The sequence below is a fragment of the Tasmannia lanceolata genome, unplaced genomic scaffold, assembly GCF_043159265.1.
Source record: "Tasmannia lanceolata isolate RefF3 unplaced genomic scaffold, GAP_Taslan_0.1 ptg000007l, whole genome shotgun sequence".
In the NCBI taxonomy this organism is placed as follows: Eukaryota; Viridiplantae; Streptophyta; class Magnoliopsida; order Canellales; family Winteraceae; genus Tasmannia; species Tasmannia lanceolata.
Genome location: NW_027518684.1, coordinates 28,610,909 through 28,624,492, shown reverse-complemented (window position 1 = coordinate 28,624,492; position 13,584 = coordinate 28,610,909). Strand labels below are relative to the sequence as shown.

At 46.1% G+C, this 13,584-nt stretch overlaps 1 protein-coding gene across 1 annotated transcript; it reads right to left on the bottom strand.

The window, feature by feature from the left end:
- Positions 1–285: 285 nt before the first annotated feature.
- On the bottom strand, positions 286–1,248 carry LOC143881202 (ethylene-response factor C3-like). The gene has a single exon (XM_077384189.1). The coding sequence runs from the start codon at positions 1,151–1,153 to the stop codon at positions 506–508; it is 648 nt and encodes a 215-aa protein (XP_077240304.1). The 5' UTR covers positions 1,154–1,248; the 3' UTR covers positions 286–505.
- Between the last annotated feature and the right edge of the window lie 12,336 nt (positions 1,249–13,584).

The following is a 13,584-nucleotide window of genomic DNA, read 5'->3' as shown; positions in this document are numbered from 1 at the left end:
ACAAGTTGACCACTATGTGAGTGGTGATTTGCTAGGGACCTAGCAGTTGCATGATGAGAGTGCCTTTTTCCACGGTCCCTAGCAAATCCAATGTTAGTCTTGTAGTATATTCAAATACTAATATCTCCTCCTCTTTCTTTTGATACTGACACTCATCTATTAATTTTAAGTCTTTTTGAAATTGGCCGTAGGAAACTTGGAATTGTAAAGAGTGGCAAGATCAAAAGAATGGAGTTCCAAGAAATTGCACAAGAATCCGATGATTATGATTTGAGGCCCACACAATGATCCAAAAAAACACTTATCCACAAGACCACAACATTTCTACATTACAAACAAAACAAAACCAATTTTTGAAGATGTAAGAATACAAAAATAAGATTCTTACTATTACATCCTTCCGACTTAAAAGGGAAGGATGAACCCAAACAAAAAAAAAAAGTAAAAAAAAGGAAAACTCAACTGAACAGAGAATTGCTCTCATGTTAAACTAGATCCACCAAGTTTAGCAACATGAATTAAGAAGTTCCTCTAGATAATCCACTCCTAAATCTTGCAATTCCACCACATTCTCAATCCTCAAATCTCTCCCCTTATTTTTCCTACACATTGATTTCCTTCTCATTGAGTGTCTCTTCTTGAGGGCCACCACAGGGGAGCATCCATCTTCACCGTAGGATAGATTTCTAAGCGATTCACGGACACGATCCACCGGAAAATTCAAAATTGCCATCGAACCCCTCATCGAAAACGCAGCCTGATCATATGCCAAAGCAGCCGCCTCCGCACTATCAAACGTTCCGAGCCAAACCCGAATCCCGTGCCGAGTCGAATCCCTAATCTCCGCCGCGAATTTCCCCCACGGACGCCTTCTAACTCCTCTATAACACTTCTCCTTCATTTTGGGCTCCTCTTTATTTACCTCCTCTTCCTTCATTCGCGCCGAAAAGGGAATATTTGATGAGTCTTTTGAGGCCTCTGTTAGTAGATCAAAGAGGAACATCTCTTCGGAATCGTTTTCATTAAAAGGAAGGGGTTCCTCCTTGAAGATGAACTCATTCCATGAAAAATTTTCCGGGGATCCCAACGATGATTCCGGTGAGAATCCCGGCGAGATGTCGGAATTTGAGGAATGGGAGAAGGGGGAATCCATTTGGGGAATAGTTGGAGGGAAAAGTGTTGAGGTTTTTGCCTTGAAATTCTTTGTGTTTGAAGTCACTCTTTATATACCTAAATCAAAGAGGCGATTAGATGATGTATAAAATAAATGCGTTTCGAGAAGATTAGAAGAATAGAAAAAAAACAAAAAGGGCGTTCAAAGGGGAAGGGTTGGAACAATGGCAAGGGAGGATGTTTCGGATGTGTCAGTGTAGATTGGGGCCCACTGGTTAAATTGCACGTGAGTCAATGACCCTAGGCGGCCAGGTCAGACGGGAGTTTGCGTTACGTCAGCTTTATGACCTCAGAGAGTTTAAGTCCACGTGGCAGAGTTTAGTCACGACAAATCATCTTGACAGTTGGTTGATTGATTTATTTGTGGTTTTGAAGGTTAAAAACTGTTATAGTCGTGACTAGGGAGAGCTTATAAGGCTAGTGGCTCAAAAATTTCTCAGCTGTGAAGTGGTAATATTCACCCTTTTTTGTACTTGGGACAGCTCCATCTACCAGATTTACGACTACTCCTTTAAACTAGAGGGGTCTGTCCCAAGTAAAAGAAGGGCGAATATATTATTTCCCTTATTTTTTTTCTTTTTTTCTTTTATGAGATTTGCCGGGGACAATCGCAGAAGGCAGTCCACAGAACGGCTATTGCATGAGAGTGCAGCCACAGAGGCTCAGATTCTGTCTTATTCATATAATTCATCTAAGGTGGTTGCACTCTCACGCAACTGCCGTTCCTTGAAATTTCTCCCGCAATGGTCCTTAGCAAGGCATCAAATCTCTTTTAATTAGATTTTCATGGCTATTAAAATACTCAAACTGCTATCCGCAACTACTATGAAATAAACGAGGTGTGCAATAGTGTGGATATTTGTTCCTACTCTAAGAATTCTAAAACTAGGGATTTTATACGTCGTGTGCATGTGATGTCTAGTGATTTTCAAAAAGTACAGTTGGGCCCATTTCATAGGATGATCCAACCCGTTCAATTGTTGGACCACCACCTAAATAGGTTGTACCCTGTAAATCTTCTCCATAGGATGATCTTAACACTCCGATCTGCATAGGTGTAAATTATGTACAAATCCTACATAGATCAGAGGGTTAGAATCATCCTATGAAGAAGATTTTTGGGGTACAACCTATTTAGGTTGCGGCCCAACAGATGAATGGTTTGGATCATCCTATGAAGTGGGCCCATCTGTACTGTTTGAAAAATATTTTACATTGTGCACATGGCATATAATACTTCCTTAAAACATATGATTACCCAATGGTGCAGGAAGTTACAAGGTAAAAAAATTAATAGTCCTTATGGAGAAACCCTTTGAAGCAGAGAGTAAAATTTTTTTGACCTCTCCCGGAATGCTGGATAAACATTTCCGGGAAGGTTCCCTTTTCAGTGCTTTTGTTTGAATTTTCTGTGGGTTCTTCATTCCTAACTGTTTGATTCTATTCTTCAAAATTATATTGAATTTCCCTAGTCTAATGTCACACATTGATTTTAATACCATGGGTTGTTTTGATCTTTATCTTCTTTGGCTTAAATTCTGAGCGTCAAAGTTAGCAAAGAAATCTATTATTTTTAAATTCCCTCATAAGAGACCATCTGGATACATGGATTTATACATACTCTGCTACTGCAAAATTCTGAATTTTACAAGCTAAAACCTAGATTTTATAAGCTAAAGCTGGATATTATAAGGTGACGCCAGGATTTTACAATCCTGAAAATGTACAATCTAGGTTCTAGTTTATAAAATCTAGGATCCCAGAAATCCTAATAGCTCAAATTAGTTTTAAATAAGAGTGATTAGATTAATTAATTCATTAGATAAATTTCTAATTCGGATTAGTTTTTTAAAGCCGGGCTATAGATAGCCTTTGGTTGTTGAGGCGGTGACATGTCATCCATCCTCCCTTCATGTGACCATATTTTCTTTGGTGGCCCCTACCACCAAAGTTTTGGACCTTTCCCCGTGATAATGACACGTTGGTATTTATTGACTATAGTTGTTATCTCGAACCCTAACCCTAGTTAGGCAAGCCCTGATTAAAACAGATGCAGAGAACATAGCCTCTATCTTTCTTTGAGTTTTTATATCATCTTTTTTGGACCACTAACGTCCCACAAATGTCACATCTTTTTGGCTGTTGTTCCCGCCGACCGGCGCCGTCGCCGGGAATCTAAAGAGCTCCACCATGTCCAGTCACAACAATCATATGATTAAAAACTAAGGCACTGTTTCTTTTGGATTTAGAGAACATGCCAAAATGATTCTTAGAATCAAAATTATGTCATTTCGATTCCAATAATCAGTTTGAACTCACAATCCAAAACAAGCCTGGCCTGAAAAGGAAGACGGGCATAAAAAAAGAGAAATGATATCAGTACCACCATGTTTTAATAGTTGCAAAAAACTAGCTTGTCCTTTCTTTTTGGGCAGTGATAAATCAACCCCAAATATCTTAAATAGACCCCTATGTGTCTTTCTCTCTCCTCTGGGGGTCGATTTAAGATATATGGGGGCGGGTCAATTTAAGATATACGGGGGTCCATTTATCACTCCCCTTGTTTTTTTAATTGGCTTGTGGCCTTGTGATAGCTTTTGGGGAATTTTAATAACCTTTAACAGTTCTTTAAGTAATAAGAGACAAGATGGGTTAGTGCGAATATCAAAAAATTGTTGTGCTGATATAATTTTTCAAAAAAATATAAATTAAAAGAACACCATGTTATGGTCTACTAATCTTTCTAAAAAAATTCTACAAAGACTGGCTTTGAGACTCCTCAATAGACGCTTTTTGGGGTTGCTTGTGCCAAGTGTATGTCATCCGATAGGTTGATCCGACCAGTGACACCAAGAAGAATAGTTTGATCGGATGATCCTAGGCCCTTGGTCAATCAAGCATCATTTACCCCTTGTTCATTTTAGATTTTGAGAATTGATTTCAGGTCCAGAAATGATTATCAGACTCAAAATTAAAAGAAATGTGTTTCGCTGTTACAGTAACCGTGAATCATCTATTCTCTAGAGCGTAAAAATTACAATTATCAATTTTGAATAGTGATTAGCATAATAAAGCTTAGATACAAAACAAGTAATTCAAAAGAGGACTAGTTATTATGTAAATTGACCAGTGAAAGTCTAAAATCAATGGTATGCATATTTATTGGGATTTGCTAGCGTCCATCGCAAAAGGCATTTCGCAGCTAGTTTGTCACATGTCAGACCAGCCACCTAGCTTTTGTCTCCATTCAGGAGGTGGCCGGTCTGAGATGCGACAGACCAGCCACGAAATGCCTTTTGCGATGGACACTAGCAATTCCCATATTATATTGTAAAAAGACTACTGATATTTGTATTTACTATGTTTTGATAACTGGGCTAACTAATCTTGCCTTTCACTAATTAAATAGCTGTAAAAATTATTACAGTTTCCAAAAAGCTCCTAGAAGCCTATTAAAAATAAAAAAACAAGGTAGTGCTAATATCAGTAGCCTATAAAAATTATAAAGACAGTTATAAAAAGGGATTTGCTAGTGTCCTTGCAGAAGGCATCGCGGATGGGCTGTTGCATGTGAGAGGATCCACCTTGTGAATGAAGACAAAATCTGCTGAAAAGTGAGCTTGTGTATCTGCTTTCACATGCAACAGCCCATCCGTGAAATTCCTTTCGTGATGGACGCTAGCAAATCCCTTGGGCGATCCAAGCCATAACCATTCATTAGTTGGGCCTTGATGTAGATGGGGTGCAGGGGCGACGGCACTTGTAAGGGAAGGGGGGCAATTGCCCCCCTTAATTTTTTGGGAAAGAACAAATACACCTTTATTGGTGAATGTCACCTAATCCATTTATTGTTCTTTGACTTATACAAGTTATAAATGCACATTGGTCCCGTTCCACCAGTGGGGTTTGCAAGAGAATTTAACATTCCACTTTTTGACGAATGATAGACTGAAGGGCGCCCTTGCAAAAACCAGCTCCAAGGGCGCCCCCATTGGTCCAATCTTAAGAAAGTGATCCACTTTCTCACTTTCTTAAGATTGGACCAATGGAGGCGCCCTTGTAGCTGGTTTTTGTATGCCGCACTTCATTCTATCATTCCTCACTTGAATATGTTTTGTTCTCCGTAACAAGATTGAAATATATAGCCAAGGGCATTTTAGCCGAAGTGATGTTTACGCCGCTGGTGATGGAATATATAGAGGGTTTTTTTTGGAAACTATAATATTACTTTCATTTGTTTGGAGAAAATAAATTACTATAATTTTTGCCCCCCTTGTGCAGAATTTATGGCATCGCCCCTGATGGGGTGAGCCCAAAAAATCTTCTCCATTGGACGATCCTAACCCTCTAATCGAGAGGTTTCTACACTATACGGTCAATTTTAAGCATCCACAAATCGGATCGTAAGGATTGCCTGATCAAGAAGTTGTTTGGGCCACATCCTGTCTACGTCAGGGTCTAACTAATGAATGGTTTGGATAACGGAAGCACTTCGGCCCGCTGTATTTTTGGGCTACACATGCATGTACGGAAGTCTCATATAAATTTACTATAAAACATAGGGAAATGATATCTGCACCAAGGTGTCTTGATAAACAAGCGCTCCACTTGTCTGTCGTGTAGTATTTAAAGGAATTTCAGAGGATATTATGGTTCTCAAAAAGCTCTTTAAACCCTTTAAATGCTACACGACAAACAAGTGGAGCGCATGTTTATTGAAACACTTGGCGCAGATATCATTTCCCTAAAATATAGTACAGAAATAGTTCCAAGTTCTTCCAATTCTTAACCATTGAAATCATCATTTTATATAAATATTATTTCTTTACTCAAGTGGATAAAGCAGTTTAGTAGATGTATCTGGTGGGCCCAACATGGATAGTCCATGGTCCAAAATTCCAAAATCCGATTTTACTGACCATCCTAAACTTGGAACCAAAAGCGTTCAAATGAAATGAGAAAATAGATCTTAGGCGCCTGTTTAAATTGCAGGAAAGAAAAAATTCTTTTCCATGCAACTGTTTTTATTTCCACGATTTTGAGGGAACTGAAAAATTAAAGGATAATAGTAATATAGGGATTTGCTAGCGTCCATCGCAGGAGGCATTTTGAGGATGGGGTGTTGCATGTGACAGAAGCCATAGCAAATCCCTTATCATAAGTTACGGATTTGCTAGCGTCTATCGCAGAAGGCATTTCACAGATGGTCTGTCTAATGTCAAAGTAGCCACCTCGTGAATGACGGCAAAATATGCTGAAAAGTGAGATGAGGGGCTACTCTGACGTGCGACAGACCATCTGCGAAATGCCTTTTGCAATGTTATTATCCTTTTTATGAGCTTTGGAAGCCCTTTTATAGAGGGAAACCTGGGGCAGTTGGGGAGTTATTACCCCAGGACAGGTGTCGGTCAGCTATAGGTTCAAGTTCACCTACTCTCCGACAATTACCATATTGCCCCTGTACAGTAGTTAGGCTTGTGGTGGGCCATCCTGGGGCCACGTGTCGACAGCTAATTGGCTGTTGTTTTTATACCCTATCAGTTGCCCCCCAGTTCTCCAAGTCATTGTAGTGATTTGGAGAAGTGTGGCGAGTTATATTCCTGATAAGGGGGGAGTCTGTCCGGCGAAGCCGTTTGTTCGGCCTGGGAATCAGTTCGGAAATTTGTCAGTCCGGCCTGGGAATCAGTCCGGAAATTTGTCAGTCCGGCCTGGGAATCAGTTCGGAAAATCTATCAGTCCGGCTTGGGAATCAGTCCGGAAATTTGTCAGTCCGGCCTGGGAATCAGTCCGGAAATCTGTCAGTCCGGCCTGGGAATCAGTCCGGAAAATCTGTCAATCCGGCCTGGGAATCAGTCAGGAAATTTGGCAGTCCGGCCTGGGAACCAGTCCGGAAATTTGTCAGTCCGGCCTGGGAATCAGTCCGGCTTGGGCCGGACTGGATTTTGTCGCGTCATATCCTGTCCGGGTTGGGCCAGACTGGATTTTGTCGCATAGCGAGTTGCGTCATATCCTGTCCAGCTTGGGCCGGACTGGATTTTGTCGTTTAGCGAGTTGCGTCATATCCTGTCCGGCTTGGGCCAGACTCAATTTTGTCGCTAAAGCCGGGCTGGATTTTGCCGTTTAGCGAGTTGCGTCATATCCTGTCCGGCTTGGGCCGGACTGGATTTTTGTTGTTTAGCGAGGTGTGTTATATCCTGTCCGGCTTAGGCCGGACTGAATTTTGTCGTTTAGCGAGTTGCGTCATATCCTGTCCGGCTTGGGCCGGACTGGATTTTGCCGTTTAGCGAGTTGTGTCATATCCTGTCCGGCTTGGGCCGGACTGGATTTTGTCATGGGCACAATCACGCCCAAAGCTATCCCTCATACGAGCTCTTCACGGAAGCCCTTAGCCACTTGGAGATACGCGCGTTTCTACTTACGCCCTTGCCTTGAAGTATGTGCCCATCATTAATGAGAGACACGGGGCACCATTCTAGGGCCCTCGAAGTGCATGCCCTTCATTAATGTGAACCGCCTAACCTTCGCCTATAAGAAGTGGTTTTTCATCCTTCATTTTTTACATTTCACTTTTACTCCACTCCTTCCTCCTAGCTTTTGCTCTGTTCGGCTCGCGTAGGTTGTCGTTGTGGTCGTCTAAGGATTAGGAGCTTCTCTATTCAGACCGGTAATCTTCTTGAGTGTGCCTTTTATTCGTTTCTTTTCTTGCTTTCATGTCTAGTAGCTCTAGTTCTGAGTCCGGTTCAGGGGAGTCGTCTTCCAGTAGCTCATGGTCTAGTTCGTCAAGTAGGACCCAAAATAAGCCGATCAGGACTCCAAGGCCAAAAATAGCAAGTCTTGATGTCAGCGTGGAAATCGTAGATAGTGAGTGCGAGGTTATAGAGGAGGAGGTGATTTTGGATCTGAACATCACCTCGCTCCCGACGGATAGTTATATCCGAGCAGAGGCGAGTGTTGGTAGTGACGCCACCGAGGCGTCCACAACATTTCTCCCTGGCCGGGCCGTTGAGGTCGTACCTAGGGCCCGGATGGACGCCAATCCTAAATACAACGTACAGGCTCTTCACGAGGAGAATTACCTTGATGAGTCCATGATGGGGGACATTAGGGATAGGTATTGTATTTTCTCAAGGTTCGGGCTGGGGGCAGCGACAGAGGGAGATAGGGCTTGTAACGAAAGCTCTGATGTCTGCATATACGACGAGTCGTTAAGGGCCGGACTCAGGTTCCCTCTGCACCCATTCTTCACTACGGTCCTTTGATATTATGGGTTGGCTCCGGCTCAGGTTGCGCCGAACTCATGGAGGACGTTGACTGGGTTCATGTACCTCGTCCATGGCCGGCTCGAAAGAAACGTGTCTGTGTCGTTATTCAGCTCTTTTGCGCAGTTGAAGAAGCATAAGGACGGGGGCTGGATTTACATTAGCCAGCGTCCGGAGGTGAAAATGATCACTAGCCTTCCTTCTTTCATTCACTTATGGAAGAACAGGTTCTTCTACGTCGAGGACAGGGAGTCTACCGAGCCCTGGCCGGTTCCTCTAAAATGGGATGCCCCAGATACACATGCGATGAGCCGTAAGCCGCTCCTTGAGGGCGAAGATGCAAGAACGTTCGCCCTAATCTGTGAGGAGTTGGAACAAGGGGGCCTCATTCATTGCTCAGAGTTCTTCGGGGAAGCGGTTCTGGTCGGACTTGGCCTTAGTACGGCGACCCCGGCACGTATGTGGCTAGTCTTGTTTTAAAACTCCTTTTCCTCTTTTTCTTGCTTCTGACTGGTTTTGTTCGTTTATGTTGAATTTCAGAGTTGCAGCAGCAGTCCAAGGTAGAGAGAGTGGGCAGGGGGCATTCGGGAGGGCCCAGCAGGGCCAGAAAAGAAAGGCCGCTGAGATACCGAGTCCGGCTCCGACCCAGGAAACGCCGCCTCCCAAAAGTAAGACTAAGGTGAAGCTGGTCGGCCCTTATGGCCCGGGGGCTGGGTCCTCAAAGTCGGGTGGAACATCCGTCGGAGCCCGTCCACCTCCAGCAAGGTCTGGAGACAATGTTTTTCGGGCCCAACTGGGCCGTGCAAAAAGACGACTCTGGCCTCGGTGAGAGTCGGGTAGCTGCGGAACTCCTCACTAAGGTTCTTCTCCGCAAGGATAAGCACCAGGTTCTCCACGAACCTCCAGCAGCGGCCGACGAGGCCATATTCTCTTCACTTTACTAGGTAAGATGACCCGTGAGTTTTTTAGTGTCTGTCTTTTGCCTCGTTTTCTTGTGTTAACACTTGCTCGCCTGTAGATCCCATTGAACTATAACGATCTTCGGGAGAAGAGCAAAAAGTTCTCCGAAGTGATCACCCAGTCGGAGGAGGAGAGTGAGAAATTGATGCAGGAGGCAAAAGAGCTTCAAAGGTCAGTTGAAAAGACGGTCGAGGAGAACAAACGGCTCAGAGAAGAGTTTGCCGCCCAGTTGGCCGCACAGAAGGAGAAAGCAGCCGAGGCCCTCGACGCTCAGAGAGAGAGAGCCCGAGAAAGGTAGATAGCGGCCGTACAGAAAAAGGAGGACAAACTCTTCTTTTTGTCCAGCGAGTCCTACAAGATTGGATTCTTTGACTGCCTTGAGCAGGTTAAGGAATGCAACCCGGGCATGACTTTGACTAGAATGGTTCTCCCTGACCCACCGACGCTTGGCGATGACGAGCCGACCACCACCGCTGCGCCCGTGGTCCCGGAGGCGGATCCAGCACGAGCTGACAGCCATGGGGAGCCTTGAGCTCCCCTTTTCTCTTTTCTTTTAATGATGATTTTTTCGTAATGGTCCATTGGAGGCCCAACTTTTGTAACAGCCTTCTGAGGCCACATTTTTGTAATGGCCCTTTGAGGCCCTACTTTATGAATGAAAATTAACTTTGGTTGCCCACTCCTTCTCCACTTGTCTGTCACTGGCTAATACTGTTCGATTCTTATTATTCCAGACAAGCGTTTCGAGCTTTGGCTGAACCTGGTCCACGCGGTGGCAAACCGTGGTGAACTAACAGGCGAGTACCCTAGCTTTAGCAACTGGGTTTCCGAGTTGCGTTAGGTTTTTTGCCTCCGGGCTGGTTCCGGACCCGGAGTGTGCTCCCGGTCTTTGCCGAGACGAGCCGTGGCGAACCAAGCAGTGAGTACCCTAGTTTTAGTGAACTGGGTTTCCAAGTTGCGAGTACCCTAGTTTTAGCGAACTGGGTTTCCGAGTGGCGTTGGTTTTTGCATCCGGGTTGGTTCCAGACCAGGAGTGCGCTCCCGGTCTTTGCGGAGACGAACCATGGCGAACCAAGCAGCGAGTACCCTAGTTTTAGCCAACTGGGTTTCCAAGTGGCGTTGGTTTCTGCATCCGGGCTGGTTTCGGACCAGGAGTGCGCTCCTGGTCTTTGTGGAGACGAGCCGTGGCGAACCAAGCAGCGAGTACCCTAGTTTTAGTGAAATGGGTTTCCAAGTTGTGAGTACCCTAGTTTTAGCGAACTAGGTTTCCGATTGGCGTTGATTTTTCCATCCGGGCTGGTTCCGGACTAGGAGTGCGCTCCTGGTCTCTGCGGAGACGAGACGTGGCGAACCAAGCAGCGAGTACCTTAGTTTTAGTGAACTGGGTTTCCAAGTGGCGTTGGTTTTTGTATCCGGGCTGGTTCCGAACCAGGAGTGCGCTCCCGGTCTTTGCGGAGACGAACCGTGGCAAACAAAGCAACGAGTACCCTAGTTTTAGCGAACTGGGTTTCCGAGTGGCGTTGGTTTTTGCATCCGGGCTGGTTCCGGACCAGGAGTACGCTCCCGGTCTTTGCGGAGACGAGCCGTGGCGAACCAAGCAGCGAGTACCCTAGTTTTAGTGAACTGGGTTTCCAAGTGGCGTTGGTTTTTCATTCCGGGCTGGTTCCGGACCAGGAGTACGCTCCCGGTCTTTGCGGAGACGAGCCGTGGCGAACCAAGCAGCGAGTACCCTAGTTTTAGTGAACTGGGTTTCCAAGTTGCGAGTACCCTAGTTTTAGCGAACTGGGTTTCCGAGTGGCGTTGGTTTTTGCATCCGGGCTGGTTCCGGACCAGGAGTGCGCTCCCGGTCTTTCCGGAGACGAGCCGTGGCGAACCAGGCAACGAGTACCCTAGTTTTAGTGAACTGGGTTTCCAAGTGGCGTTGGTTTTTGCATCCGGGTTGGTTCCGGACCAGGAGTGCGCTCCCAGTCTTTGCGGAGACGAGCCGTGGCGAACCAAGTAGCGAGTACCCTAGTTTTAGTGAACTGGGTTTCCAAGTTGCGAGTACCATAGTTTTAGGGAACTGGGTTTCCGAGTGGCGTTGGTTTTTGCATCCGGGCTAGTTCCGGACCAGGAGTACGCTCCCGGTCTTTGCGAAGACGAGCCGTGGTAAACCAAGCAGCAAGTACCCTAGTTTTAGCGAACTGGGCTTCCGAGTGGCGTTGGTTTTTGCATCCGGGCTGGTTCTGGACCAGGAGTGCGCTCCTGGTCTTTGCGGAGACGAGCCGTGGCGAACCAAGCAGTGAGTACCCTAGTTTTAGTGAACTGGGTTTCCGAGTAGCGTTGGTTTTTGCATCCGGGCTGGTTCCGGACCAGGAGTACGCTCCCGGTCTTTGCGAAGACTAGCCGTGGTAAACCAAGCAGCAAGTACCCTAGTTTTAGCGAACTGGGTTTCCGAGTGGCGTTGGTTTTTGCATCCGGGCTGGTTCCGGACCAGGAGTGCGCTCCCGGTCTTTGCGGAGACGAGCCGTGGCGAACCAAGCAGCGAGTACCCTAGTTTTAGTGAACTGGGTTTCCAAGTTACGAGTACCCTAGTTTTAGCGAACTGGGTTTCCGAGTTGCGAAGAGATTTACGAAAGAGCTTCTATCATTCACATTCAGTATATATTTACAAAGTCACTTTCACGCCGGGTGTCCTACTATTGATAGTAGTGGCGGAGGTTCTTTGAATTCCAGGCATGGGGTAATGAGTGCTCCTCCAGCGTCTCCAGCTTATAACTCCCCGGGCGAATCACCTCTTTTACTCGGTACGGCCCCTCCCAGGTCGGGGAGAGTTTTCCGAGCTTCTTTGGTTGGGAGATAGCAGCTTTCCTTAGGACCAGATCCCCTGCTCGAAATTCTCTGGGGCGTATCTTGGAATCATGATAGTTGGACACTTTCTGCTTGTAGGCGGCAACTCGGATTCGGGATTCTTCCCTGGCTTCTTCCAATAAGTCGAGGTTTGCTCGGAGCCCATCTCCATTGAGCTATTCATTGAAGTTGGTGACTCTAGGAGAATGGGCTCCCACATCGACGGGTATTACTGCCTCCGTCCCGAAGGACAGGTTGAATGGTGACTCACCCGTTGGCGTGCGCGGGGTTGTGCGATATGCCCACAAGACATGATAAAGCTCATCCGCCCACCGGCCAGCTTTTTAATCCAGCCTCTTCTCAATCCCCTACAGTAGGATTCGGTTCGTCACTTCTGTCTGCCCGTTCGTCTGAGGGTGCGCCACTGAAGTGAATCTTTGTTCGATTTTCAAGTCGCAGCAGAAGTTTCAAAAGTTCCGGCAGTCGAACTGTTTACCGTTATCTGTTATCAAGACGCGGGGGATCCCAAATCTGCAAACCACTGACTTCCAAAAGAAGTTCTGCACGTTCTGCTCTGTGATCTGGGCTAGAGGTTTAGCCTCCGCCCACTTGGTAAAATAATCAATGGCCACTACTACGAACGCGCGCCTTCCGGAGGCCGGTGGAAGGGGCCCAAGATGTCCATCCCCCATACTGCGAAGGGGAGTGGGCTGATGATCGGTGCCATAGACACAGTAGGCTGGTGAATGGTGGGAGAGAACTTCTGGCATCTCTCGCACTTCTTGACCAGGCTCAGCGCGTCTTGTCTTAATGTGGGCCAGTACAGATCTCTCAGCAACACTTTGATCGCCAGAGCCTTGCCCCCTAGATGCTCCCCACAAATACCTTCGTGCGTCTCTTGTAGGGCGTACGCAGCATTGCTGGGCCAGAGGCACTTTAGGTACGGGAGGGTGTATGACCTTTTGTGCAGGTTCTCACCATCGAGGGAAAAATGGGCTGCTCTCTGTGTCACTTTGCGGGCTTCTTTCTTGGCTTCGGTCAGTTTTCGACTGCGCAGGTAGTCGATGATTTCGTCCATCCAGCAGGACTCGTGCTCCACCTGCATCACTTCAGCGACCTTATCTTCGATACTGGATTTCTGGAGAAATTCCATACATATATTCCCGAGAGTAGTGTATCCGGACGCGGCCAGCTTAGACAGCACATCTGCTTTTGTGTTTTCTGTTCTTGGGATTCTGATGACCTCAAAACTTTTGAACTTGCTGGATAACTGGCGGACCTTGGAGAGGTATTTGATCATACGCTCATCGCGGGCCTCATAGATCCCTTGAATCTGGTTCGCAACCAGCTGGGAGTCACAGTA